Genomic DNA, 27,871 nt, shown 5'->3' with positions numbered 1-27,871 from the left:
CACAGAGCCGTGGCTGCAAGCGGCAACTCCTATGGCCGATGACCTTCGGATCCATGATGTTTCTTGTAGCTTGCACATTTGCCAAATCCGAATGTGGTGCACTTCAGTGAACTGGAACAGAAGCTTCTAGATTTAAGTCCCCAGGCAAAGGATTTTCAGCTTGTAGATGTTCCACTTCAAAGAGTTTATCTTGTGCATCTGTTTACCTCAGCCTTTCCTTTGGGTTCCTATTCATTTTGCTTCTGCTTTCTCCTCCTTACATCTATCTTGGCAGAATTTTATTCCATCCCAGCCCACTTTGGGCTTTAACTTTTTTTTTTTTTTTTTAGTGCTGGTCTTGGGGCTTGAACTCAGGGCCTGAGTGCTATCCCTAAGCTTTCTTACTCAAGGCCGGTGCTCTACCACTTAAGCCAGAATTCCACTTCTAGCTTTTTGAGTAGTTTAAGAGCCTAATGGACGTTCCTGCCGGGACTGGTTTTGAACCACAATCCTCCAATCTCAGCCTCCTGAGTAGCTAGGATTTATAGGTGTGAGCCACCAGTGCCCAATCCCCAGCTGCATTGTTGAGGATAAACTAGTGCTTGGCAAAAGTTACCATACAACTTGTTTCCTATTTGGTTTAAATCTCTTCCCTTGGAAGTAAATTTCCAGAGATTTCAAACATGAGTTGATTAGATTTTTTTTTTTAAATTGTTTTAGCTTGTATTTGCCATTCAATTACAAACTCTGCAGCTCTGTGGATAATTCTGCTTCCAAAATTTATAGCTACTAGTATTTGCCCAACCAATTAAGTTGTTGTGTAAATAGAGACAAATTGTCCAGAATACTACTTAATACCCCGGATATTAATTATGTAGATTTTTGTCCTCCATCCCTTTTTGAAGATGTAGGATTGAAGAAAAAAACTATTCTTTAATAGAAGCTTACTTTGGATTCTTTCCCTCTAATGACAGTGTATTCGCAGAACTTGTATGGAACAGCTACAGCCCATTACAGTAGAAATATTAGTTTATAAAAAATTAATAAAGCCGGTAGAGAATGCAATTCAGTATCTGCACTAGCCAGTCACAGCGAAAGAACAAGCCAGAATTAATTATACTCTCTATGCAACATTCTAATGAGTTTTTCATTAAACTGTATACCATTATAAAAGCTAAACAAGGATTATTAGAAGAATAAAACCCATGGCTGGTTCTTTTGGGGGTGGGGGGAGGAGAGGAGAGATTAAATTAGTTAATGGGTTACATATTTAAATCTGACGTGAAGGTTAATGGATGCACACTTGTCATTGTAGTAAGCCCTTATCACTTTAAGTCACAGACATCTGAAATATCACTGAGATTTTTCTTTGGAGAGGTGGGGGGAGATGAACTTATTTGTGTTTCTGGTGTGTGTTTGATGTACATGTGCGAAAGACAGAAACTGGGATTCGTTCTCTGTCGTTTCTGAGGATAATGTTTGCCAGTGGAAGTATTCTATTTTGCTTTTGGCCTTTGGGGGGTGGTGTGTGTGTGTGTGTGTGTGTGTGTGTGTGTGTGTGTGTGTGTGTGTGTGTGTGTGTGTGTGTGTGTGTGTGTGTGTGTGTGTGTGTGTGTGTGTGTGTGTGTGTGTGTGTGTGTGTGTGTGTGTGTGTGTGCGTTGTGTGTGTGTGTGTTTTCAGTAACTGCATCCCACTACTTTTGAGAGATTCAAAGGTGAAGTATATCTTCGGCTTTTCCCAGTGTGGAGGATGGGCAGTCAGGATTTCACACTGAACCTGGCAAGAAAGGTTTAGAAGGAGCAACTCATGAGGAATCCCATCCCTACCACCTCAGTTCCACAAAGATACCCAGTGCCTTCAAAAATAGAGCTCGGTGATCACTTGTGAAATAAGAAGACTCTCTGGACAGGTCCTTTAGCCTCTCAGAACATCTTCGAAGCCCTTATTCCCTCTTCCCAAATAACCCCTAGACTCCCTGTAGAGGAACTTGGAAAGGTGTTGGTTGTAACAAAAGCACAAGGTCTACTTCCCCCCTCCCCCCCCCCTCCGCAGAGAGGTTTCTAACCAAACTGTCTTCAGGAGCAGGTGTGGCAGGGCAGACTAGTTAATTGTCTCAAATACAGTCAGTATGGGCTTCTGGCTTCTCCCCAGAATGCCCCCTGTTGGGCAGAAGCGAGGCTCTGTCCCACGTGGCTCTGCCCAAAGCTACCCTTGCCTTTCCATTTTCAGGCCACCCAAATCCCAACCCCTGCCAAGAATTCCCAATGTGGAAGCAAAGCGCAGCCCATGGGTTCCACTGGGATTAGCATTTTGTGGGCAAACAAAACCCCGGGCCACCTCTCCATCCGCTCCTCCAGTTTTAAAGAAGCACGGTGAACCTCCATAGTGTTGTAACTTGAGATGCTCAACAGTAATCATGGTTGCTCTTCCTATTGTTATTTAGATGACTTGATTTTCTATTTGTCACATCCTTTCAGGTGATAGATCAAGTCATACTTGATAAACTGGATTTTTTTTTTTTACATTTTGTGATGGGGGGAGTCTTATTTATTTCTGTGCCAGTAAATGGGGCTCACGGTTTCATTTGGCTTTTTTTCTGCTCAAGGCTGGTGGTCTACGACTTGAGCCATGCCTCCGTGTGTGACACTTTGCCTTTCTTAAGCAGAGATGAGAGTATCCTAGGCTGCCTTCAAATTGTAGCCTCTTGAGGTGCTAGGATTGCAGGTGTGAGCCACTGTACCCAACAGATTGGAAGTTCTTGATTCCTGTTTTATAGACATGAAGGCTGTGGCTAGAGATGTCCCTCGACTTACTTGCTCAAAGCCAAATAACTTAGGAAGTCCGAAAGACAAAAACTAAGTTTGAAAGTTCCCAGAGCCTACACATTTTCCAGCATACTGTAGAGAGCCTCGAGAGTTCAGGACCCCTCTCCTCCGCCTGTCTTTCCTTCCTCTGGGTCTTACTTCAAGCTTGAAAGTAGGATCTTTCTTGTCTATGAGAGGTCCATCCTGGCCAGAGGCTTCTGGGGTTGGATTTAACCCCCCACGCAGAGTCATACACGTGGGCAGGGGAGGAGTTAGCATCAGCAGTTTGGAACCATCAGGTGTTGGAACCAGACGGCACCTGCAGAACTCTTCAAGATGGCGTCCTCGGTTACCCAGCACAACCACATCGAGTTGCGTTCTCACCACATCGGTGCCATGAATGAGCGGGCGTGGAGGATCCAGACAGTCTGAATTAGGAGGTTAAAGCATATTCCCCCCCCCCACTTTTGTTTCCTCTTGAGTTTCATCAATTTCAAAGAAAATGGCAATGCAGACAGAGCATACTCAGCGGAAACCCAGCGCGTGCTACCTTGATGGCTGTTTCTTACTATTAGATGGAGTCGCTAACAGTTACTGTGGTGACAAACACCAATACCCCTTTGGATACTTAGGATGTGGAAACTCAGGCCCTTAGCCAGAACCTACTAGATAAGACCCTGCCGGTGAGGCAGCCCAGGCGATCCGGGAGTTTACTTCCCTCGGCCTTGGGCACACGATCTATGTGGCTTTGGGCAGAATCCTCAGCGATCTCTGTCTTAATATCCCCATCAATTACGTGGGTGTAAGAACCCGGTCTGTCCATTTATATTAGGGGTGGAGGTGAGGGTAAGACCTGGCTATGCAGCCCTTGAACCCTTGATCCTCGTGCTCCTCCATCCCCCATCCCAGCTGCTCAGGTTGGCAGGAGTGGGCGATTGTTTAAGGTGGAGTAGCCTGGCTGGTCCTTTGTCGAGATAGCCAGTATGACAAATTTGGAGGTGTTGTTGCTGTTACATTTCCTATCCGTTATCACTTAGAAATTAGGTGTGGGGGAAAGTAAGGGTGAGTCATTAAAAATTTTAAATGGCAAGGAAGGAAGGAGAGAAAAGCTGTTGTGCAGAGATTCTTGGAACTGTTCTTGCAACTGTTCCTAAAACTCTGTCAAAATAAGAAGCGCGGAGACAGGAAAAGAAAACGAAAAAAAACTATCGAATAAGACACCACGTATTTCTTCTGGAGTATTATGAAAATCAGAACTTACAAAAATGAATTATTTAGACAGACAGATTCACTTCAGGGCTCCTTTAAATATGGAAATCTCCTGCTGCAATCAACACATGATTTGATTTATAAGAATTAAACATACAACGCGGCATTTCCATGCAACATCTGTACCCACATGGAAACGATCCCCGGACGGGAAGCTCTGGCAGAGTTCTGCAGGAGAAGTACAGCTCTCAGACGGGCATCAAAGCATTGGGGATTAGCTATGGGAACTTCCTTACGTGGATTAGCGCCATGCTAGTCTGGTGATCCACGACTTCTCCGGGCTTTGATGGATAAATCTGTCAATTAGAAAACAGCCATTCCAGACCTTGGAGTCTAATAGGAATTTGAGGCTCGTATGATCCTGCGTATGGACCCTTATGGTTGTGTGTATGTGTGTCTGTATGTGTGTGTGTATTTAGGCTACCAGAACAATGTATCATAGTCTCAGTGTTTTCAATAAGAGAAAATCTTGTCTTCTCAAATACCTGGAGAATAATAGTCCAGGGGTAAGATGCGGACAGGATCGGACTCCCCTGAGGCCTCTTCTCCCTAGTTTGTAGGCCATTGGCACGGACGATCATCTTTGTGGTGTCCGCCTGTGGTTTTCCTTCCCCGCATGTCTGTGTCATGTCTCTTCTTCACAGGATGAGGGTCATACCGCGATTCCAGGGTCTGCCCACATGGCTGCCCTTGCTTACCTCTTTCCTTGGGTAGCCGCTCCTGAAGCTGACACATGCCGTGCTCCCGTGGGGTAGGGCGGCCCCTGTGAGTTTTTGGGGGTGCGGCTGCATCCGTAACAGAGGGTGGAGATGCGCAGTGTCTTCCTTATGATGGGCAACCCAGAGCGGCCTCTAGGATTGTGCAGCTGGTGCTTTTGTCCTGCCTGCGGAGCTGGGCAGAGTCCCTCGTGCTAGGAATGAATGAATGAATGAATGAATGAATGAATGGACTCCTTCTGTTGACTGCTACAGAGGCAAGGACACAGTGTGCAGAATGATGGACACAAGGGCCACCCATTGAGGGTTACGCGCAGGAAGGCCGGGAGCAGATCTAGCCGGCAGCCTTGGCTTCTCCTGTCCTCAGATGCGACCTAGCCCTTCCCCAGAGTGCCTGTGCACTGCAGTTTCCTGATTCAAAAATAGCCACGAAGGCGCAGGCCCCGGAAGTCTGTCTGCAGGGTTCCTCAGCTCTTCTGGTTTAGGGGAGAGTGGAACTTACGGCCACTCTGTGGCTCTGGCCTCTCTCAGAACGTGACCCGTCTATGAGCAGAAAGCTTGTCAGAAGTGCAGGGGTTCCATTCCACCCAGACCCAGGGAATCGGGAGATCTGGGCTGGGCCCAGGGATCTTGTTTGGGGGCCTTCGAGTTCATCTACATCTCAAGATGCAGATGATGATGAGAAACTCCGGTGGGAGGGAGGTAGTCCACGCGCCCCCCCCCCCCCCCCCCGCCATTTCCCAAAGTATAGCTTGATTTAAAAAAGCAGCAGCAGCTTGTAGATGAAAGCTTCAGTAGACTATTTTCACTGGCTCACAGTTTAGCCTTTTCTGGATGACCATTTTCCTGCTTTATTATTTTCAGAGTTCAAGGCCGAGCACTTGATAAAGAAGCCAGCACTCCACAGCTGGAGGCACACCCAAAGTCCTTTTGCTTTTAGTTTGTTTTTCAGATAAGATCTCTTCTTTCCCCCACCCCCTCAGGCCAGCTAGCATCCTCCTACCCCTCCCTCCTAAGGGGTGGGGTTACAGACCAGTACCAGCAAACCCAGCTCTGCTTTTAATTGTTTTGAAAGCTTAAAAACAAACAAAAAGCCACTCTACCTTAGAACAAAGCCTTGGACAAGAAGGGAATAATGGGTTAGGGACTCAGTTGTTTGCTTTCCATTTAGAATGACTTGCCTCCTGGATAATAAAGCTTTTGACTGGAAAGAGTCAGGTAGGATACCTGATCAATTCCAGTTAGGAGTGTCTACAAAAGGGAGAGGTGCTTTAAGTTAGGAGCATACAGACCAGAGTTCCTAGAGGGAAAGGAAGCCAGTGAGGAGCTGGTTTGAGTCCAGGTTCTTTACCTACGGGATGGCAGTAGAGTAGAAGGTAGAAATGTTTTTTTTTTTCCTTCTAGGCTTCTTGTCCCTCAGAGGTCAGATTGACCCTAGAGTTTTTGGGGGTAGGGAGGAGGAGGAGCTGCTGGGAAAGCAGAAAGGGTGTTTGATGCTCATCAAATGTGTCAGCCCTTGCTGGCTGCAGAGTCTGGAGTCCTGATTGTGGTTAGCTTGCAAAACTCCTTGGTCCCCTGCAGGCTCTGTACCAGCTCAGGTCCTCTTTGCCTTGTAGTGGTTGGTCTCTCTTGCAGCGCCAGACGCTCATTGGTGGGCCTGACAGTGGATTAAGAGCCTACCTAGGCTTCCAGTAAAGCCAGATGGGTTGATCCTAAGAAGACCAGGGAAAAAAAGCAAAAGCAAATGAGTATCTCAGACAATACCTGGTGTGTGGAGATGTGCAAATTTTCCCCAGTTATGGTAGAGCACAGAAAGGCGCCTTGGAGAAAGCTCGGTTGGAAAATAGCACCATGCTAAGGTAAAACAATTTTTGAATAGTTCCTTTAAAAATAAAACTATTATAATTCAACTACATCTATTAATTTCTCCAAGGTCAGGTGCTAAGGATAAATGTGTGTGTGTGTGTGTGTGTGTGTGTGGTCTGTCTCTGGAAGTAGAATCATATGTAAACAGATCCTTTGTCAGGCTGTATGATGACTTCCTAAAGAGTATGATTTTAAAAAAGAAATTAGAAGAAAGACCCATTCCCTCCTTGAGAGTGGGAAGCGAGGAGGCCGTTTTCAACTATGGGAAGGGAGACAAGGAAGAGCCAATTCTGAAAGTCAAACTCCATGTAATAGGAAGAAGTTCATCTCCTGTTGGGTTTAGCCTAATGCCAAGACCAAAAAGACGTAGCTCCCGTCCCATTTTCCAACTCTGATCAAATCACAGCCTCCCGAGTAGCTATGTGAAGAACCAGTCTGGAGCTTCTGAACAAGGAAAAGATGATACCAAAGTTGTCTTAGCTACACATTGTGTGGGGTGAGCTGAGCCCTTTGCCAGACTTTATTTCCAAGGACTGACTTTTCTTTTTCTTTTTTTGTCATGGGGCTGCTTGAACTCAGGACCTGGGTGCTGTCCCTGAGCTCTTTTGCTCAAGGCTACTGCTCTGCCACTTTGAGCCACCACTCTACATCCTAGGTTTTCTGGGGTTTTGTTGTGTTGTGTTTTTTCCTTGGTGGTTAATTAGAGGTAAGAGTCTCTCAGACTTCCTGCCCAGGGCTGGTTTTGAACCGCGATCCTCAGATATCAGTCTCCTGAGTAGCTAGGATTACAGGCGTGGGCCACCGGCACCCGGCTTCCAAGGACTTTCATAGAATAGATATGGATGCTACAGGAGGTAGTCAGGATGGTAGGCATTGGTTCGCAGAGATTGAAGGTGGCTGGTCTCTGTTAAAGATTGGAACAAGATGGACGATTCCGTTCAGGGAATTCATTGGGAGGCTGTGTACATGCAGTGTTGAGCAAGGCACGGAATGGCCCTATAAACACTGCTTTATAAGCACTGCTGCTGCTGCTACACTATTCACTATTTGGCATACTTTTTGAAAACAAATACCCATTATCTGCTCCTGCCTTCAATGCATGGAGATTACTGGGGTTTTTCTCTGATGCTTTGTTTCTGTAGAATTCAAAAGCTTCCTTTTAAGCAAAAGATCACACAGCACCAAGAGAACATATGATAGGCAGTGTGAAAATTAAATTAGAGGATGTGTTTGAGATAAAATAAAAACCAAGTCTTGTGGCAGTCGTAGATTTTGTTTCACAAAGGTCAAAAATCATTGCACGAAGTTGGGTTTTTCTTTTTCTCCCTCTTTGACGAGACTAAGAGGGCATTCAAAGAGGTTATTTCAGTCCAGATCCTCAGGACCTGCAGCAGAAGGAGAATTCTGAGAAAAAAAAAGAAAGGCTTCATTATGAGTGGCGAAGGTTTAGCTTTCTAGACAGAACCTGTGTGGTGTTCCTGGGGAAAACTCTCTAAATTGCATTGAGGATACTGAAAATAGACCCATGTGTTTTAGCTGCACAAACCCGAAATGTCTTAGCGATGTTTTGTGGAGTTTTTTTTGTTTGTTTGTTTTGCTACAATTAGATGATTTTCCTTTTGGAATTCAGGCAACCTGAGGAACTTCAGATCTCACTTGAAAAGTGGCGCTTTAACCAAGGATGTCTAGGAGATCACAGTCAGTGGGGGACCTGTCGGAGCCCTCCGGCTGCTCTCTGTAGGCCCTGTGGGCGCTTGGCTTTCTCTTAAGATGGCCAGCACTGAGCAAAATCACCAGGAAGGCCTGTGCAGGTACGCAAGGTACTTGTCCTCACTGCCTGTCTTCCTGGTGGCCAACCTGCTCCTGGGGAGTTAGGAGAGAAGGAAGGGCTTGACTCATTTGCTTCGAATTCCCACAACGATGTCAGCTCTGAGAATGCAGGCTGGGAGTGTGGCTTAGCGGTAAAGTATTTGCCTAGCATGCATGAGGTCCTGGGTTCGATTCCTCAGTACCACATACACAGACAAAGGCCGGAAGTGGCGCTGTGGCTCCAGTGGTAGAGCGCCAGCCTTGAGCAAAAGAAGCTCAGGGACAGTACCCAGGCCCTGAGTTCAAGCCCCAGGACTGGCAAAAAATAAAAAATAAATCTGAGAATGTTCCCCGAGGAGAGGTGAGACCATGTTGTGTGGAATTTCTAGAATGACGTAGAAAGTGAACCAAGAGCTACCGCCTGCCGTAGCAAAGGTTGGGCGTGATTTTGACACAGGTCCATACACTCTGCTGTTTGTTTTCTTTTTTGCTGGTGACGGGGTCTCCTGATGTAGCCTTTGGAATCCTCCTGCCTCCGCCTCTCAAGTGCCAGGATTACAGGCCCTGGCCCATCCAGACTCTTTTGATCAGAGATGACACGATGCCACTCTCACCCCCAGGACCCACTGGGGGAGGAGGAGAGCAGGGATATAGACCAACTGTATACACAGGTGTACAGCTGGCAACAGTCCATCTTCTCCTGGTATCTTTGTGTTTATCTGGAAACCACCAAATCTAGAGCAGCACAGGGAACAAGGAGAGTTGGATAGATGGGAGGAAGAACTTCCCAGCGGCCCTTCAGTGGGATGACCCCTTCAGTACCTGGAGAAGGGTGGAATGCAGGTCAGGGTACATCTGGGCTACCGTCTCTTCTGGTCTCTCCATAGGGAGAATTTTTACCTCAGTCTTGACCCTGGGGAAGATCCAGAAGGACTGTAGGGCGGGGGGGGGGGGGGGGGGAGGAGTGCTTGGAAGATAGGTTTCTTTCTGTGGGAGGCTTTTTTTTTTTCCCCTTCACTGCAGCGATGATGGAATTCCAAAATAAATGGAGGCAATTGATCTGAGGCAGGCTAGGAAGAAAACAGAAGCCCCACGAAAGCATTTCCCGCATCCCTAATGAGCCACAGACTCCTAAAAAGTCCCTCATCCTCCTCTTTCCAAAAGTCTTTTGAGTTTGCACTTGACAGCAGCGGGAGACAATTGATACCCTGAAGATGGCAGACCCCCCCCCAGCTCCTCCTTGGAGTGGGCGGTGACTCAAAGCAGGGCAGAGTGAGTGAGGAGGGGGTCAGTCCAGCGGGGGTCACAGGGATCGAACCTGCGCCCGGTGTTCTTCCCCTGAAGAGCTAACTGGTGCTGTGTATAAAGTCCAAAGCCTGAGGATAGGGCAAGGGGAGAGTTCTCTTCTCCCAACCTTCCATCACATAGGCGTAGTCATTAACTGAGTCACGATTACAGGCCAGCCATGGCTGGGTGGCCACATCTGTCCGAGGTAGGTATACTGGACCCTGTGTTCCAGATGAGAAATACTGAAGCACAGAGAGGAACAGTGGCTTTCTCGAGATCACACGGCCAAGGGGTGTCGGGAGTCAGTCTTACTGTCTGGGTCTTGAGTGTGTCCGGTCCCTTCCATTGCTGCTTTGATATTGGATCCATCAGATTCCCCAGTGGAGAGTCCTGATGTCAACTCGGTGGGGGGCGGGGAGGGGGGACTGAGGGTGGTTTTGCATTGGGTTCCTTGAGCTGAAGCAAATGGGGGGAGGATCTCCCAGGGGGGGTGTCTCTGTCTCACGCTGTGGGATACGGCTGTGTTTCCATTTCTCTGCCTCTTCTCGTTTGCATGGCGGTGATCTTGGAGGTGTAGCATACCTGTTCCCAAACCAGATACCATCTCTCTTCTCTCCGTCTCTGTCTCTCTCTCTCTCTCTCTCGCAGGCACGGTTCTGTTGTGCCAGGCCAACCAGGAGGGATCCTCCATGTACAGTACCCCCAGTTCACTTGTATACACTTCCGCAAGTAAGCCCACGGCCGTGGCTCCCTTTCTGTTTTTGTGCCATGAATCTCAGCCCCATTGCCTTGCGCCCTGCCATGTTTAGTTTCCGCTCCTCCCTTCGTCCCCCCCCCCCCGCCTCCCGCCCACCCTCCCCTCCCCATGGCCCTCGATAAGGTGGACTTTCATAGAAGCATGTCTGTTCAACCCGATGCCTTAACATCCAGAACCCTCTGCCTGTACCCCATCTGCATCAGAACCCTCACACCCCCGATATTTGAGCCATGCTCGGTAGACACACAAGCATTGAGTACAAGGGGCCGATACTGGGGGCCTTGGCTGGGGCAGGGGGAGGGGAGGGGAGGGCGGAATGCCAAGGGAAGGTGGAAAGCTAGAGCTCCTTGCCTGCCTTCTGTTACAGCTCTGCACATGATTATGAAAATGCGTTGAGCCCGTGAGCTAGTCTGATGGCACCCGCCAATCCCGTGGGGTTTCCCACTGTGGGGAACGGGGCCCAGTAGATGGCTCATGATCCCTCTGCAAGTCTGTACTGTCCTTTGTTGGGTGACTGTAATGAGAGGTACTGGAGACGGAGGGAGCTGGGGTCGAAAGTTGGTTTTGAAAAGGGTGTTTCCCTCTCTCTGTTTTAAAGGCAGGCGTTGGGGTGGAAAAGATGAAAATGGCCTCCATTCCCAGAGCAGATTGAAGAATTAAAGCTCAATCTGCGCCTCCCCCTCTCCTCCCCGCTCCCCAGGAAGTTCCCTCAGGCATAGCCCAGGCTTTGTGTGTGTAGTCCTGAGAAGGTTCCATAGATGTCCAGCAGGGTCGGTATTCGAAAGTGAGTTGTGGTGGGGGGCCTCCGAGAAGAGCAGGTGGGTCTGGGGACGAGAGCGTGGAAGTTCTCATCTTCAAGGGGGGGCGGGGGGGGGGTGAGAGACTAGATCAAGCGCACAATCCTGCAAAACCAGACCCCCCCCAACCCCACCGTGTGAGCTGTCATGGGAGAGGGAATCGTGAAGGGGACCTAACCCACCCCCTTGTTTCCTGAAAGTTTCAGGACATGGGGACCGGCAGTGGACTTCTGCCAGAGTTGGTCTCATCGTCCACAGAAGTTCTGGCGCTGGTTAAATGAAACTTGTTTTGTATTTTTTTTTTTTGATGGTGGGCGGGGGCTGGGTCTGAGAATGTGTGTGCACCTGGCTCCTGATGCTACTGCGCATGCTCCCATCTTCCCTTAGTTCTCTCCACACCTGCGCCAGGTAGGTACTGGAATGCTTGTTTTGCAGCAATGGCGGCAGAGGGCTCTGAGAGGTGGAGCCGTTCCCCCCCCCCCCTCCGGGGTCACCCAGCCAGGAGATGGTAGCTGGTAGCGTAGGCTTTTTGGAACCTGGGTGTGTTTCGTTCTAAGTCTAGACGATTCCTTTCCTTGCCCTTCCTTTCCTCCTTGTCAAGGATAATTTGTTTTGGAAGGAGAAGGGTCTATGGTTGTGTGCTTGAGTGTTCCTTTCCCCTGTTGTCGCTGTGTAGAAATATCTGGAGCAAAGGCTTCTCTCCCTGGGGGGCCGCGTGCAAGGCAGTGCACTGTTTTGGTTCACGGTACACTCATCAGTCCTGCGGGATGACTGGTTGCTGTGCTGCTTACGTAGCTTGGTGTGATCATATGACGTGGATGGTGCAAGTTCTCCTTACAGACGTGACCACAGACCACACCTCAAAAGAAAAAAGAAGAGGTGCAGATTGGTAGTCATAGAGCTATTCTGAAGCAAATCGGGGTATGTGCCAAGTGGGTCTAACTCACGGTCGGCAGAGTAAAGCCAAAGGGCAAAATCTACCCATGCCCAGTTTATAAGGCACATTTTGTAAGAGTTTGTAAAACAAAAAAATGGTCTACAGCGTGGCTCTTTGAAGAAAAAAAATATTAGCGCCCAATTTGTACGTTTATTGTTGAAAATCTAAGTAGCAATGTTGGTTTTGCAGATAGACACATAAAAACATATGTGCAGACATACTTTCCCAGAGTTTAAAAGTCTGTAATGATTATAGAAACTGTACTATAGTGTGTGTGTTCACAGCGTCATTTTGTCAATGACATCATCTGGCCTATAGTATATAGGTGACAGAACTCAAAATTAGTTTTCCATTTTATTGTCAAGGTGAAGTACAGAGGGGTTACAGTTACAGAAGGTAAGAGTACATTTCTTGTCTAACTTGTTACCCCCTCCCCCTCCCCTTTATCCCCCCCCAAGTTGTATGGATCATTTGCAACGTATTGTCTTGTGAGTGTTGTCCTTTGTTTCACCATTTTGTTAGAACTCAAATTTATGCCTTCCTTCTTTCCTCTCTCTTCCCTCTCCCCTCTCAACTCTCTTTTCTTCCTTTCCGCTCTCCTAGCTCTTCCCTGTCTTCTCTCTCTCCCCTCTCAATTCTCTTTTCCCCCTTTAGCCTCTCCTCTCCCATCTCTCCCCAGTCTTCTGTTTACCTTTCCTCATCCCTCCCCTCCTCTCTTTCTCTTCCCTCTCTCAGCTCCCCATGTTCCCCTCTCCTAGCCCCTCCCTTTCCTTTCTCTTCTGTCCTCTCTCCCCTCTGACTCTTCCCTCTTTCCTTTGTCTCATCTTCTCTCCTCTTTTCCCTCTCCTTTCTCCCATCTCCTAGCTCCTCCCTCTGGTCCTGTCTCCTCTTTCCCTCTCTCCTGTCTCTTCTCTTCTTCCTCTCCTTGGTCCTCCCTCTCTCCCTTCTCCCTTTCCTGTCTCCACCCTCATCTCTCTTTCCCCTTTCTCCTCTTCTCTCGGACTCTTCCTTCCCAATCTCTCTTCTCCTCCCCTCCTCTCCTTAGTCTTCCCTGTCTTCTCTTATCTCTCCTTTCCCTCTTTCTCACCTTCCTCTTAGCCTCCTCTATATTCTCTTTCCCTCTCCTAGGTCCTTTCCTGTCTTCTCCCTCCCACCCCTTTCTTCTCCTCCCGTCTTCCCTCTCTCTCTCCTTGCTCCCCTCCTCCTCTCATTTCCTTTCTCTATTCTCTCTCCTCCCTTTTCCCTCGCTCCTAGTTCCTCTGTCTTCTCTCTTCCCGTGTCTCATCTTCTGTCTCTTCTCCTCCTTTCTCTTTCCCCTCTCCTTGGTTCTCCCTGTCTTCTCTCTCTCTCCCTTCTCTCCTCTCAGTCTCTTCCCTCTTCTCCCTCTCATCTCTCCTTGGTTTTCCCTCATCTCTCCTTTCCCTGTCTCTCACCTCCCTCCTAGACTCCTCTGTGTTCTCTCTCCTTTCTCTCCCCCTCCCAAGTCTTCCCTCTCACCTCTCTCTCTCTCCTGGCTCCTCCCCTCTTCTTTTCCCTCTCTCACCTCCTTCCTACTTCCTCTGTCTTCCCTCATCTTCTCTCTCCTGTCTCTCCTTTCTCTTCTCCTCCTCTCTCTCTCTTCTCCCTTTCCTGTCTCCTCCCTCCTAGCCTCCTCTGTATTCTCTCTCCTGTCTCCTCCTCTTCTCCTCCCTCTCTCTCAAGTCCTCCCTGTCTTCTCCTTTTCCGGTCTCCTCCCTCCTCCCCTCTCTCCTCACCCCTTGGGCTCTTCCTCCTCTCTCCTTGGTCTTCCCTGTCTTCTCTCCTTTCCCTCTCTCTCACCTCCCTCCTAGACTCCTCTGTATTCTCATCTCCTCTCCCCCCATCCCCTGTCTCCTAGCTCCTCCATCTTCTACATTCTCTCCCTTCTCTCCAGCTCTTCCCTCCCTGTCTTTTCTCCCCCCCGTCTCTCTCCTCTCTCCCCTCCTCTCCGTAGCGCAGTGGGCCAGGGCAAAGGCCTCCCTTTGCGGGGATGCACGTGTTACCTTGCATGGTTGTCCTCTGGGCTTGGGCCCGGGCCTTGGCGTTGAAAGCTCCCAGTTCACAGTGCTCTTCCTCTCAGAACCTAGCCATCTTTGAAGAGGTCCCTTTTAATTTGGAGTTGCGTCTGGGAGCCGTCTTCCTGGAACTAAAGCATGTAATATATCGAATGCACAGTTTTGCATCTTGGATCTTACGTGTTTGCACTGGGAGGTGTGCACGTGTATACAAGTGCGTAACTTTATCCTGCTCTTAAGTGAATCTTCCTAATATGACCAAGGACACAAATTTTCCCCAGGATCTGATGTTAATAGGTATTCCTGTTTGACCCAAAGGGCTGCCATATTATTTCCTCCTTTCCAAACTGGTTTAAAGCTCTAGGTAGATTATATCCACTTGCGCACCCACGTTTTTAACCAGGCTCACAGAACAGTAAACACTGGGCCTACTTCTGGACAAACTTACAGGACAAAACACCAGGAACACAAGCAGGATGGCTACTTTGTACAAACCCGTCTCACCGGTTTTCTAGAGTAAGGCACTCACTGAATGACTGTCGTCATCAGTATCAGCTCCGGGGTCAGCGCCAGGGCGGTAAGGAACAAATCACACCTCTGCCAAAGGAAATGGAGCCCCCCCCCCCACAATCTACTTCAGACATCCAGAGGTCAGCCGTGGTTTCTACGGAAAATGCCCAGCCCCTTCTGAGTCACAGCGAGGTGATTCCGTTTAGGCCAAGAGGCAGTCGTAATCAGCTGTGTTGCCTCACAATTAAGAGTGGGTGTAAGTTAGAAAAGTTAACGTGCTCAGGGAAGCATGCACGCACGCTGCGCGGGTAGAACAATAACCCCTTGTCATCCTAGGACTGATACACCTTTTCCCCATGAGGAGTCAAAGGAAGACAGACAGACCCTGCCCCTCCCCCCTCCCATGGCCTGGGGAGATACTTGAATTTTCCCAGGGGAAAGGACACACCTATAATGTGCTTGCCGCACATACTCATTATGGTGAGCTTTGCTTCTTACAACGTCGTGACCATTTCCCAGAGAGCCTTGGTGGATGGGTTCGCCATTCCACAGACACCCAAGTTCTTTTCCTCACGTCTCCCGTGCAGGCCACTGTGAACACGCTTGTGTTTCCGGTTCCTCATCCGTGTCCCAGCCACAAGATTACAGGGTGTTTCCCAGCATGCCCCTCTACCGCTAATGAGTGGCTTTTGCCTATCAATTGTCATTGGGACATTTACCTCTCAGGAATTTCAAGATGCTTGCTTTCTGCTCCTCTTCTGAGGTTTTTCTCATACGCTGACGGAGGGGTTCTGGTGGAGTTGAGCGGTGGCAGCAACCTATGAAAAACGTTAAGATATTAAAAATGTATTTTACATTCTGGCAACCTGCCTTTGCTTACACGCCATTATCCATTATTAATTATGTCAGCAAATATGTATCTTCTCATGTTGTTTATTCTGAATATCACTGAGAATTGAGGGAAAAAAACAAACTCCATGAGGAGCAACCTCCCACATAGCCCTCTATTGGTCTGCTCACACCACCGTAACAGAACACCAGGGTAGGAGCTATAGCTATTATGTTTGCACTATTCTGGAGATCGGGACTCCAGGTAGCCTGGTGAGGGCTCTACCTGGCTTCTTCCTGGCCCGATTCCTCCCTGCGTCCTCACGTGGAGGGGAGAGAAGGCTGGCGCTACCTATATCCCTCATGCAACCCCAGCCATTTATCAAACCCTTTCTCCAAATAACACCATTAGCCTCAACAGCTGAATTACACCTTGGTGTAAGGCCGCCATTTGAAAAGAGAAAAGGGAAAACAGGGAGAGAGAAAAAGATACCTTGAAGGAAGAACTTCAGGGTCATTTTCTATGCTCAGTCATGCACACTAGTGTGTCTGTGTATTCACGGAAGCCACAGCAGAGCATTCGATCCTCGTGGGGTCAGGTCCTAAAGGTGAAGGGTGACAGAGGTGACCTACCTCGGAAATTCCTACCTCTGCTGTGCACCGGACATGGCGGGCGAAGGCTCAGGACCGAAATGTTGTCAGAGATGCCCGGCCAGCCCTTCCTCCTCTCATTCGCTTCTCTGAAGCTCGGCGTCAGATGGTAGGGGCTTGGTTTTCATTGCTGCGTCGGTTGCAGGTTTGATGGCTGCCGTTGTACGGAATTCATAAAACACGGTGTAAGCGGCAGAACCTTGCATCCATCAAAACCTGCACGGTTCTACTTTCAGGCAATGAGTCGGACTTCCACTGGTTTCTGTAATTGAGGGCCTAAATTAATTCCCAGCTTCCCGTTGCCTCTGCCCAATGTAGGAAATGTCACGTGGACTAAGCCGGGCTCAGAGGAAGTGTGCAGACGGGTTCGTGGGATTATAGACACATGGAGCAGGCTATCTCCTTCCCTCCCTTGCTGGTCACCGCCTCCAGGGCGGCTTCTTGGGATACTTTCTGGAGGGAGAAGGCTAGTGTTGGGATCAAGGCATACAAGGACGACCTCTCAGCTTGAGACAAAAATGTAAAGGGCTTAAAAGACACCTCTGTGTAATCCAGGAATGTAATTCTTTAAGTAATTTGATAAAGGCCCCAGTTAGTAGAAAAAGATCCATGATGAACAAAACATCAAGATATCTCGTAAGACAGGATGGTCGTTATCATTCACATGTATTCACCCGCCCCTTTGGAGATTTAGGGTCCAATATAACTCAGCACAACAAGTCTTTATGTAATCTTTCATACTACGGTTATTGCTTCCCTCCCCCCTTAGAAAATGGCATTAAACATGAAAACATGATGTACTGGCTGGGCTTAATGGCTTATGTCTGTAATCGTAGGCACCGAAAAAGGATCTCAGCTTGAGGCCAGTCAGGTTAAAAGCCTCGTATCACTCAACCAAAAGTTGGGCTCAGTGGTTCATGCCTGTCACCCAGCTATGTCAGCACCATAAATAGGAGGCTCAAAGCCCAGGCATAGAGAGAGAGAGGTCTGTGGTTCACATGGTTCGGGACTCCCAAGCTCCAATATCAGAACTAGGAAAAAAAATGGTAAGACTTACCTTGATTATTACAACGTTGGGGTTTCCGCCCAATGCTGCAAAGTCCTAATTGGCCATACGTACCCTAATCTTACACTTGAAATGACGAGGTGATCTTTTTATGCTTTTTTTTTTCTCGTGAGGGCATTTTAAACACCGAGAGGTTAAGGGCCTTATCTGAGATCACTTGCGTTCTCTGGGTCCTTGAAGAACGCCTCACGCCCCCGAGTGTAGACACAGCGGCACACTGGGATCCTAGCGCTGGCTGGCAGGGCAGAGTAGAGCATGTGCTCCCCGGGATCCAGTGCTTCTGGACGGGACCCTGCTGGGCTGGAGCACTGCCCTCATCTCCCCTCCTCGGCCTCTTGCCTGTCTGTTATATCTGGGCAGGGCTTGGCTAGAATTTGTCATTAGAAGGCCACTCTTGGCTCTAGAGGTCATGTGATCTCTTGCCACTACACATCTAGCCACCTGTATAGATGGGAATAGGGCTGGCTGTGTTCTAATAAAACTTTATTGACAAAAAAAACTATCCGTGGGCCGGATTTAGCTGACCCAGCAAATGTTCACCGACATCTGTCTCAGCCCCTTACTCTTACTTGACTTGGCTTTTTAAGACGCAAAAAGGAGATTTCTCTTGAATGTCAATAGTGGGCAACTTCTGCATTCCAATCATTTCATCACATTACAAAACAAAGGGTGTCAGGTTGCTACATAAAAAGGGACCTATTAAAGGAAGATACTGGGGTGACACTGATCAAGATGAATTGTATTCATACACTGCTTTGTTAAATGGCAACTCCTTTGTACAACTATTTACAGATAATTTACAAAAAAAATGAGACAACAATTTGGCCTAGACACAATGAACCAATCCTTAGTTTTGCTCACACAATGAAAAATTCAGTGTGGCAGTTTTATTCTGATACAAAAGACCTGCCTCAGTTTCCTGGGACAAAAAATGATGAATCCTTCCCCACAACCCCATTTGCTTCCCAAGACCTCACAGCCTCTTACCTTCCCCAGACCTCTGACAGTCCTGGCTGGACCAAAGTAAACTCTTCAAAACTGGATCCTTCCAATCAGAGAACCGGGAGATGGAGGCATGACCCAGTTGGTAGAGCGCTAGCCAATGAGTGAAGGAGGCAGGGATGGGGTTCAAGTCCCGGGTCTTGGACCTAGGGGAAAAGAAAAGCAATCAGCAACCTGAGGAACAGTCGGTGCTGCTACCTGCCCACATCTCCAGGCCAGCGTCAGGGCAGACACTTGCCCAGGCTCCCGTGATCATTTTCTCTGTAGTAATTCCCTCCTCCCTTCCATCACTTCAGCATTCCTTTGGTTGAGAAGAGAGTTGGAAATGCCTAGCTTCACATCTTTACAGAATTCAGGTGACATTCTTGTTCCTAGAGAAGACAGACAGACAGACACACACACACACACACACACACACACACAGGTCTCCACCTAGCCCGTGTGGAGGGCGCTGCTTAGACAAGCCAGGCCTTTCAGGATAGCGTTTCCCAGGTGCCAACAGTTTCATTGGACATGTCTATGTGGGAGGTGCAACCCAATGGGAAACTCAGCCCCTGTCTCCACGGCCGCTTGAGTCCCCCTTAGAAATGAAGTATTACTGCTTCTACCATCGTGTGGCATTCTAGAGAGACTCGCCCAGCTGCCAAGGGCTCTCTGTGCTGAGTCCTCAGACTGGGAGGTTTGTAAGACAGTCACCCTGTGGGGCTCTGCCTGGTACCACGTTTCCAGTGCGTGGACACGCGGCTCACTCAGTGAGCAAAAGCTGGGCCCAGTGCTCTGGCCGCCCCCAGCCCACCCCCATCCCTTTTGACGCACTCTTCCTGCCTTGACTTCCCAGGGGTCTAGCACACACTGATTTATTCATCACTTTACTGTGTGTGTGTGTGAATATATATATATAACAACAGTTCTCAGAGATAGCGTATTTCCCAACTTTTGTGTTGGTACATGGGAATTTAATGAAATGATGGGTTTCTTTGTGACGTTTTCATACCTATTATATATCTATATAGATCTATCTATCTATATACATATATATATCTATATATCTATATATATATTAAACAGTTCTGTTGACCGTGTGCTGGTGGCTCACACCTGTAATTCCAGCTAACTAGGAGGCTGAGATCTGAGGATCCTGGCTCAAAGCCGCCCAGGCAGGGAAGTCAATGAGATTGATTGTTATCTCCCATGAACCACCAGAAAACCAGAAGTGGCGCTGTAGCTCAGAGTGGTAGAGGGCTCAGGGGCAGTGCCCAGGCCCCATGAGAGACAAAAAAATGAAAAGTTCAACCATGTTAAATGATGAGATTTCATATACATGCATATTTTTCATATAATTTTTCACGTATACATACATAACATAGTTTGATTATGTCAATGATGGATTTTATTGTGACATTTTCATAGATATGTGATAGGTACCTATCTTCTACAATAGTTTCATCATGTTAAATGACAGATTTCATATATTTTCAGATACTTTTTCGTATATACGTATAACAAAACTTATGTCAGAGCTGGATGTCACTGATATTTCCTCATACAAATATGAGACATATATAACATGTATATGAAATATATACGTATATATGTATAAACATAGCTTGATTATCTCCACCTCCCATTATACCTCTGATTTATTACCCAGTAAGTTTTAAGTTGGTTTTGCTGGCTCATCTCACCTGGATGACACTGTTTGGAACAGGTTTGTTTGTGTTTTCAACCTCCCCAACTTCTCCATCCATGTCTAGTTACTTTGAGTCAGAATCATAGCCTACTTTGCTATTGCTTCTTTTTCTTTTCTTTCTTTCCAGGAAATAACAGCTAGTTGTTCCCTCACCCTTTAAAGTCTTTTTTTTTTTCTTTTGTTTGTCGGCTGCAGGGCTTGAACTCTGGGCCTGAGCTCTTCAGCTCAAGGAGAGTGCTCTACTACTGGAGCCATAGCGTCACTTCAGTTTTCTGGTGGTTCACTGGAGATAAGAGTCTCCTGGACTTTCCTGCCCAGGCTGGCTTTGAACCACAGTCTTTAGATCTCAGCCTCCTGAGTAGCTAGGATTTTAGGGGTGAGCCACCAGCACGGGGCACCTTTAAAGTCTTTTAAAGGGAACTTTCTGCAAAGAAACTTCTCCCAAGTGCCTACTGTCTCTATTTCTCTTGGCATTATATCTTTTTTCAATTAAATTCCATGCAGATCAGAGAGGTTCTCATTGTTTTTTTTTTGAGATGGAGGTCTTGGCTCTGTATTAAAAACAAAAACAACAAAAAACTTCCAATTGCAAAGACTACCATCCCGTGGGATGCCCCGGAACATCTTATTTGTCTTGATATTTCTGTCACAGAAATACGTATGACAGATAAGGAGTCACTCGAGGATGTGTTTGCTTTGTTTGAGACAGATATTAAAACAATAAACTCTGCCATCCTGGGACCGGCTGCGTGCACAGCCAGAGCGCAGGGCAGAGACGCCATGCTTCTGAGGAGCAGCCCTGTGGTTGTTCCTCGGGAATTCCCTGGGAACGCGGGGGCCCTGTACCAGCACTGGCAGAAAGTGCTTCGCCATGCTTGCCTTTTAAGCGGACCAGCCTACTGCTACCACTCCTGCATTCAATCCCGTACCATGCCCACCTTCCTCTGCCCCCAACATAGACCAGAGAGGAATCCTTCCATTGTTTGAAAATCTTTTTGGAAGGATTGTTCTTTTCTAAGCACTTGGCTTCCCCTAACTACTGTGAATCCAGAATGAAAGGGGGAGTGGAGGGAAGCACCGTATGCACGCTGCACCAGTACCGGAGCCTGAACTCAGGGCCCGGGTGATGTCTCTCGGAGCTTTGCTTGCTCAAGGCTAGTATTCTGCTACTTGAGCCCACAGCTTCACTTCTAGCTTTTTAACTGGTTAATTGGAGATGGAGAGTCTCACAGACTTTTCTGCCCGGGCTGGCTTTGAACCTCAGTCCTCAGGTCTCGGTCTCCTGAGTAGTTAGGATTACTGGCATGAGCTATGGTAGCACCTCTGCTTTGCTCTGGTGGTTTTTGAAAGTGCACCAAAGAAATTAGATTGGACCTCCCTGGGCATTTCCAAATGACTCCCTTCTTCTGGCAGGTTGCACCTGAATCGGATGGCCCCTACCTGTCCTACAGGTGTGCTTTGGGTGTTGATCAAAGGATACACATTCTGATTTTTTTTTTTTTTGACTAAATGGTATTGCTCTGAAGCAGATGACCCTAACATCAACAGATCATCCTGACAGTAATGGCTTCGAGTAACATGAATAAAACCTTTGTGTCATGTCCCCCACCACTCAGAAAGCCTTGTGTTCTAGAATTGCAGCAGCCCCATAGAACCCTGGGAAATTCGGCCCAGCATCAGGAAGCCAATTTCTCTCACTTGCTCTGTTTCCTTCCTGGAGAGGCAATTCACCCGGCTTGCTACTTCAGCCAGCTGTTAGATAGATCATGAATGATTTAACAATTGAACCTTCACTGGGTATATGCACTTGATAAAGTAATTATTTATATAAATTATTTGGTTCCTTTTCTTTTCTTTTTTTTGCCTGTGGCTGCCTGGGAAAGAGAAAAATAAAAAAAACAACCAAGCTGATAGTGGTACAGATTTTTGTCCAACTAATAGATCACGGCAAACTGCTCCATGTAAATTAGAATAGATACCAGCATTGCGGGGCTCCATCTGTCTTTAGAGTGGTTTCAGACAACAGAAAGGACTTTTGTAAATGGTTTCTTCAGTCCTGCCAAAGTTAAACACTGCAAGATTGAGATTCATTCTCCTTTAGCTGAATGAAATGTTACGAATTTTTTTTTCTTTTTGCCTGGAGGTGTATTGTCAATATCTGCGTGCAGACACCTCACAAATACCTCTTCTGCATGAGAAAGCATGCCAGCACACATCTTAGCATTCACCTAGGGGTCCGCTTGAGTCATCCAACCATTTGTAATGTGGATGAGGGGAGACATTAATAGCTAACTTCCAGGAGGGGCCATGGGGCGGCTAGCTAAAAACCAATGCTGAGAGCCAGGTGGCTGGTGGCTCACGCCTGTCATCCTAGCTACTCAGGAGGCTGAGATCTGAGGATCGTCATGGTTCGAAACCAGCCTGGGAGAGAAAAGTCTATGAGACGCTTATCTCCAATTAAACACCAGAAAGCCAGAAGTGGGGCTGGGGATTAAGTGGTAGAGCGCTAGCTCTGAGCAAAACCAAACCTCAGAGATAGTGCCCAGGCCCTGGGTTCAAGCCCCAGGACCATCTTCCCTGACACCTCCCCCTACACACACACACACACACACACACACACACACACACACACACACACACACACACACACACACACACACACACACACACACACACACACACACACACACACACACACACACACACACTGCTGTCCACACTTAGAATTATGAAGAATATTCTGGGTAGGTTCTGCTGTTCATTAGGGGGGAAAACAATATATAATAAGTAGCCAAAGCTACCTTCAAATACTGTCTTTTCCTGCCTGAGTCCACTACATGCTGGGGATATGGACGCACTCGGCCATGTCTGGCTAATTTTTTGTTGTGTTGTTTTTAACTTAGGAAGCCTTTATACTCTTGGGAGACACTGACCCTGTTTCCCACAGAATATTCCTGTATGTAAACTTCATGTCGTTTTCTATGCTATTTTTCCTCTAGCTGTCTTATTTCTGTCAAGCAAGGGGCTTCCATCAAACCCAGAGTCAAAACTGAGCGTGATATTAACAATTGATGGCATGTTATAGAAGAGCAGTGTCTCCCTGCCCCACATTATAAAAGTTTTCTCCCTTTAAGTTGTCCCAGACTTTCAAACAAGGGTCCTACATCCAACCTTCCCAGTGGAACTGAGTCACCCCAAGCACCCAGTAAAATACCCAATGCACTGCTAGAGCTGTGACCTCACAAGCAACCTGCCGAGGGTCGCCCCGGCCGCCAGTGCTGGTAGAGCCCACAACCCTCGTTCTGGGGCAAGGGATGATATAGGAAACCCCCTGGGTTGCATCCAGGTGTGAAGAAGAATCCCTGGCGGGAAAGGGAAGCCGCTGGCCTTCGGACTCAGTGTGGTTCTCTACGGCAGGAAGGGAGTCCGGCATTCGCAGGGATCCTGAAACCTCAGAACTTCATACACACACGTGTATATATATATAAAGCAATAACATTATATATTATGCATTAATATATTAATATATTATGCTCCATTCCACCTCCAGGAAAACAAAAGCAGCCATACTTTTTGGTTCATGTGGTCTTGTGTACGGTCAGTAGGTTAGTCTTTGTCTCTGCTGATTACCAGTTAAAGGAATATTAGCTATCATCCATTCATTGACTCCTTATCTCTGATCATGGCGTCTGGGAAGCTGGAGGCGGTTGCTAAGTGGAATTGGATCTTTGTGTGGTGGCCTGAGAGGTGGGCAAATGATGTCTAGAATTCCTCATGCCTGAGAGCAGCCGCCGCCACCCAGAGTTTGTCTTGGAACATGGCGCCTGCATAGACAAGCCTCTGGTGACTCTTCCAAGTTCCGGGGGCTATGCCCTGGAGTGGCGAGTTTGCCCAAGGACACGCTCAGTACGTGTTTCAGTGCGTTGCTGGTGGCAAGGTCTTCTTGTGCTAGTTGGAGCCTGAGATGCAGGAGATAGGGTGTCTGCCGCACAGAAGCTTGTATAGTGAGCTGGTGACAAATGAGATGGTGAAGAAAATGACCGGTGTCGGGGGGGGGGGGGGGGAGGGGGAAGAGGGGGAATGTCCCAACAGGGTCCTGATGCTCACAATGAGGGGGTGGGGGTCAGGGAATAGAAAGGAAGATGGGAAAGTCAAGCCCCAGAACGAGATGACGTCACAAACCGAGATGCGCACTAGCTACAGGAACGAATCTACTGCCATGTTTAGTAGACAGGACAAGAGAGAAACAAACCCTCCCTTCCCTTCCCTCCCACTCCCCCCATCCCCGGCCCAACCCAACCACGAGACTGGAGAAAAACAAGACGTTTCCGTCTCTTTCCATCTTATTCTCCAAGTCTAGCTGAAGTACAGTACTCAGATTAATAAAACTCGCCTTGGCCATCGGGCCAGGGCCGCGGCGCGCGCTCTTCCCCTCCTCTTCCCACCCTCCCACTTAAAAAAAAAGTACGTTCCTCCCCAGGTTCAAATCCTTGCCAATTCCTTCAGCACACTGTAATCAGACCAGTAACAGCCTAGCAACTTCTGGCTCATTTGGATTTGACTAAAACTTTTGTACCATGACGTTATGTAAAGAGATTCAATTATGGTGCGCAGTGTTTTGTGAGTAACTACCGCCCATAAAAAGTTAATTAATCAGGGATGTGTCAATTTCCTCGTGCCATGTCAATTTGCTGCAAGGTAATTAATCACTAATCACCCACCAAGCAGCAGGCCGAGGGGCCATCCACGAGGCCATTTCATTGTCTTTCCTCTAAGCAAGTGGCATGCATGGCCGGGAAGAAAGGCATCTCGCCTTGCACAATATTTTTATCGACTCTTCTGCATGTGGTACCCAGCTCCAGCACCAAGCAGCTGCAGTGCAAATGGAACATGAATATATTAAAAGAAACAAACGAGCGGAGATTTATAGGACGTGGCGTTTCTGTTATGTCAGTTTTGAGATTAAACCAAGGAAATGAACAGTGAAAAATTACTCTTCCATGTGGAGAGTGGTGATTAGACTTGTACATTAATTAGAAATTTTTGTTTTCCTATTCAATGCATTTCAAATGAGCATGTCCTATAAGGAAATGTTTGTCCAAAACGTAGATTTATTCACTCCTAAACAGCAGTTATTTAATATCAACACACATTTTTTTTATCATGAACAAGAGTTGATCCCAAATGTGTTCTGAGAATTAATATAAGTGAATCTGAGAACCAGAGATTCTGCAAATTAAGTGGCTGTTCTCTTTGTAAATGAAAGAATGAAAAGCTCCCTCTCCTTTTCCTCCCCCCACCAAACCCTGTAATTACTAGATTAAAAAAAAAAAAAGCCTTTCCTTTCTCTTCTGACCCAGAACTTAATATTCCCTATCATATTAAACTTTCTACTTAATGCCATTTTAAGAGACTAAGTCACAGGTAAACCCTATGGTGTCTTCATTTTGGAAACAGAAGCAAACCAGTGTTGCCATTTGGGAAAAAAAAAATCAGCACCTTTGACTTCTCATGGAGGTATTTACTATCCAGGGCTCGCTCTGTGCAGCTGATGTTCGAAAGGCTGTATCTGGCTATTTAACTCACCTCCACAGTTACCTAGCAGGCCATCTCTGAATGTATGACTCAGTACGAGGAGTAAGACTTCTCATGAGGATGGGGGAGGGGGTGTGTCTCCTACAGATCCCACAACCCTGCTACTGAAACACAAATATAAAATATACCCCCCAAACTATGCAACGTAACCTCCTATAAATTACCCACAGAACACCCCCACTCCCCCAAATGAGCATAGATAACTCTGAAGACAAAAGACACGGTGTCCTGTGGGGTGGAAGGCAGGAGAGGGGGAACAAAGGCAGAGCCCTGCCATCTCTTCGGATGGCACACCTTTACCGGGGCATCTGGCAGTTGCCGGCGAATTCCAGCCCGCACGCAAATGCAAAGAATAATTGCCCATTAAATCGCTTGTATATTTTTATGGCTTTGATGCAGGACCGGCTCCCCCTCCCCTCCCCCTCCCCTGTGGGGGATGGCATCTGCCATTTCCTGTGTCTCTCCTGGAGCTCTAAAACTTTAATATGCAGTTTATAACCCTCGAGTCTCTTTTCTGCTGGTGCTGTGGTGCCTTCTCTTGGGATTTCCGGACTGGCGAAATGATCTCATTTGTGTTTATTTTCGAAGGTAAGCACCATGTTCATAAAAGACACGGAGGGGGAGACGAGGCAGGAGACACTGTAAATACACTGAGCGTGGAGCCCCCTCCCCCTGCACTGGAGCTGGGGGGGGGGAGGGATTGTCAGGAAGGGGAGACAGGCAGGAAGCGGTTGACACTTGGGTGAATGGCCCATTTGGCTGGTTGATCCACCCACAAGTCTATTTCACAATGGTGATTTGCGTGGCTGCTTGAGCTACACGACATACCTCTTGCGACCTGCCTGAGCTCTCTATTTCACTGGATTTCCAGAGCAGAGAACTCCCCTCTTTCCAAGGATGGAAATTGTGCTCTGGTCTAATCTAGTTGATAGGTAGGAGCCAGTGGGCTGCGAAGTGATAAGTTTAACAAGATCACAAGAATCCTACGTGGTGTTTTTTTGTTTTGTTTTTATTTTTTTCTTCCCCTTTGGAAGCTCCTACCCCATTTTCTTTGAGAGGAATTCAATTGTAGCTTAGGAGCCAAGTCCAATTTCCGTCGCAATGATATCTGATTTCTCACTCTGATTCATGCTGGATCGAGGTTAAGAAAGAACCTACTGTAGGTTTTCCCTCGTCTCCTTCACCCAGAAGCGAAGGATTTATATGGCATCCATGACATCTAGCATGCCACCGAGTGGCAGGTTATTAAGATGTTTTCTTTCAGGGCAACTATTTGGAAAGAGGAAGGGGGGGGCCGGTAACACAGGTCCTGGGGTGTGAGGGTCACCCACGTCTGACCACACATACATGTATGAAAGTGTCCTGACAATCTCCACTCATTTTTGTTGGTTGTGGATTGCTTTTTATTTTTGTACCAATCCTGGCATCTGTACTAAGGGCCTGGGTGCTGTCCCTGAGCTTTTTGTCCCTCAAGGCTAGCAATTCTACCACTTGAGCCACACCTCCACTTCTGGCTTTTTAGTGGTTAATTGGAGATAAGAGTCTCTCAGATTTGTCTTCCTGGGCTGGCTTTGAACCAGTCTTCAGATCTTAGCCTCCTGAGTAGCTAGGATTCCAGGCGTGAGCTACCAGTGTCTGGCTGGAATCCCATTACTTTCCATAATTTATCTGCACTAATAAAAATCTGACCAAAGAAAGATGTTTTCTATGTGGTTGAAGGATAGAACCATTGATTTGGGGCCTCGTTTGATCTGTATCTGCATCATCATCATCATCATCTGCGCAGGTGAAATTGCTTCAAATGGACATTTCATCACGGTCCAGCCTCTGCAGAGAGTCAGGAAGAAAGACGGCCCTCCTGCCCTGCCCTGTGGAGTCTAACGGGGGTTTGTCACACAGCTGTGGTGCTTTTTCCGCCCTTGAAAGTGACCATTTGTCTTGGTAGCGCGCCATCCTTAAACCAGCCATCGGGGAGAAATTCCTCTAACGCAGAAGGAGGCAAGCATGGATGAGATGGGGGTCGTAAACGGCTGCTTGCGTGCTTCTTGTGGCACGTGACGGGAGTGCTGAGCAGGGGCGGACCCTGTCTGTGGCTGTGTGCAGGGAACGGTGTCACTGAACAGCTTTCCTCCGGAACTGTCAGGAAGCTCCTCCGAGCCCTGGCAGTGAGCGTGAATTACAGGAGTCCAGGGCGCTGACCGTTGGCGGGCCCAGTCTCGTTGTGTCCGTGCTGGCCTGCCTTCCGTTGGCCTGGCATGGAGTCTGTGCCTCGTG

The 27,871-nt window shown here is 47.7% G+C and overlaps 1 protein-coding gene across 2 annotated transcripts in view; it reads left to right on the top strand.

Annotated features, from left to right (window-relative positions):
• Window positions 1-27,871, top strand: part of Rbfox1 (RNA binding fox-1 homolog 1) — a 297,876-nt gene that overhangs the window by 223,826 nt on the left and 46,179 nt on the right. The window contains exon 8 of one of the 2 annotated variants that reach the window (XM_042698276.1): window positions 10,380-10,460. The exons of the other annotated variant lie outside the window; for it this stretch is intronic. Coding sequence (XP_042554210.1) covers window positions 10,380-10,460 — 81 coding nt within the window. The remainder of the gene's footprint in view (window positions 1-10,379; window positions 10,461-27,871) is intronic. 2 annotated transcript variants of the gene reach the window in all.

The sequence above is a fragment of the Dipodomys spectabilis genome, unplaced genomic scaffold (genome assembly GCF_019054845.1).
Source record: "Dipodomys spectabilis isolate Male_0828 unplaced genomic scaffold, ASM1905484v1 ptg000231l, whole genome shotgun sequence".
Classification (NCBI taxonomy): Eukaryota; Metazoa; Chordata; class Mammalia; order Rodentia; family Heteromyidae; genus Dipodomys; species Dipodomys spectabilis.
Note: the sequence above shows the minus strand (reverse complement) of the source record. Positions and strands in the feature narration are given on the sequence as shown.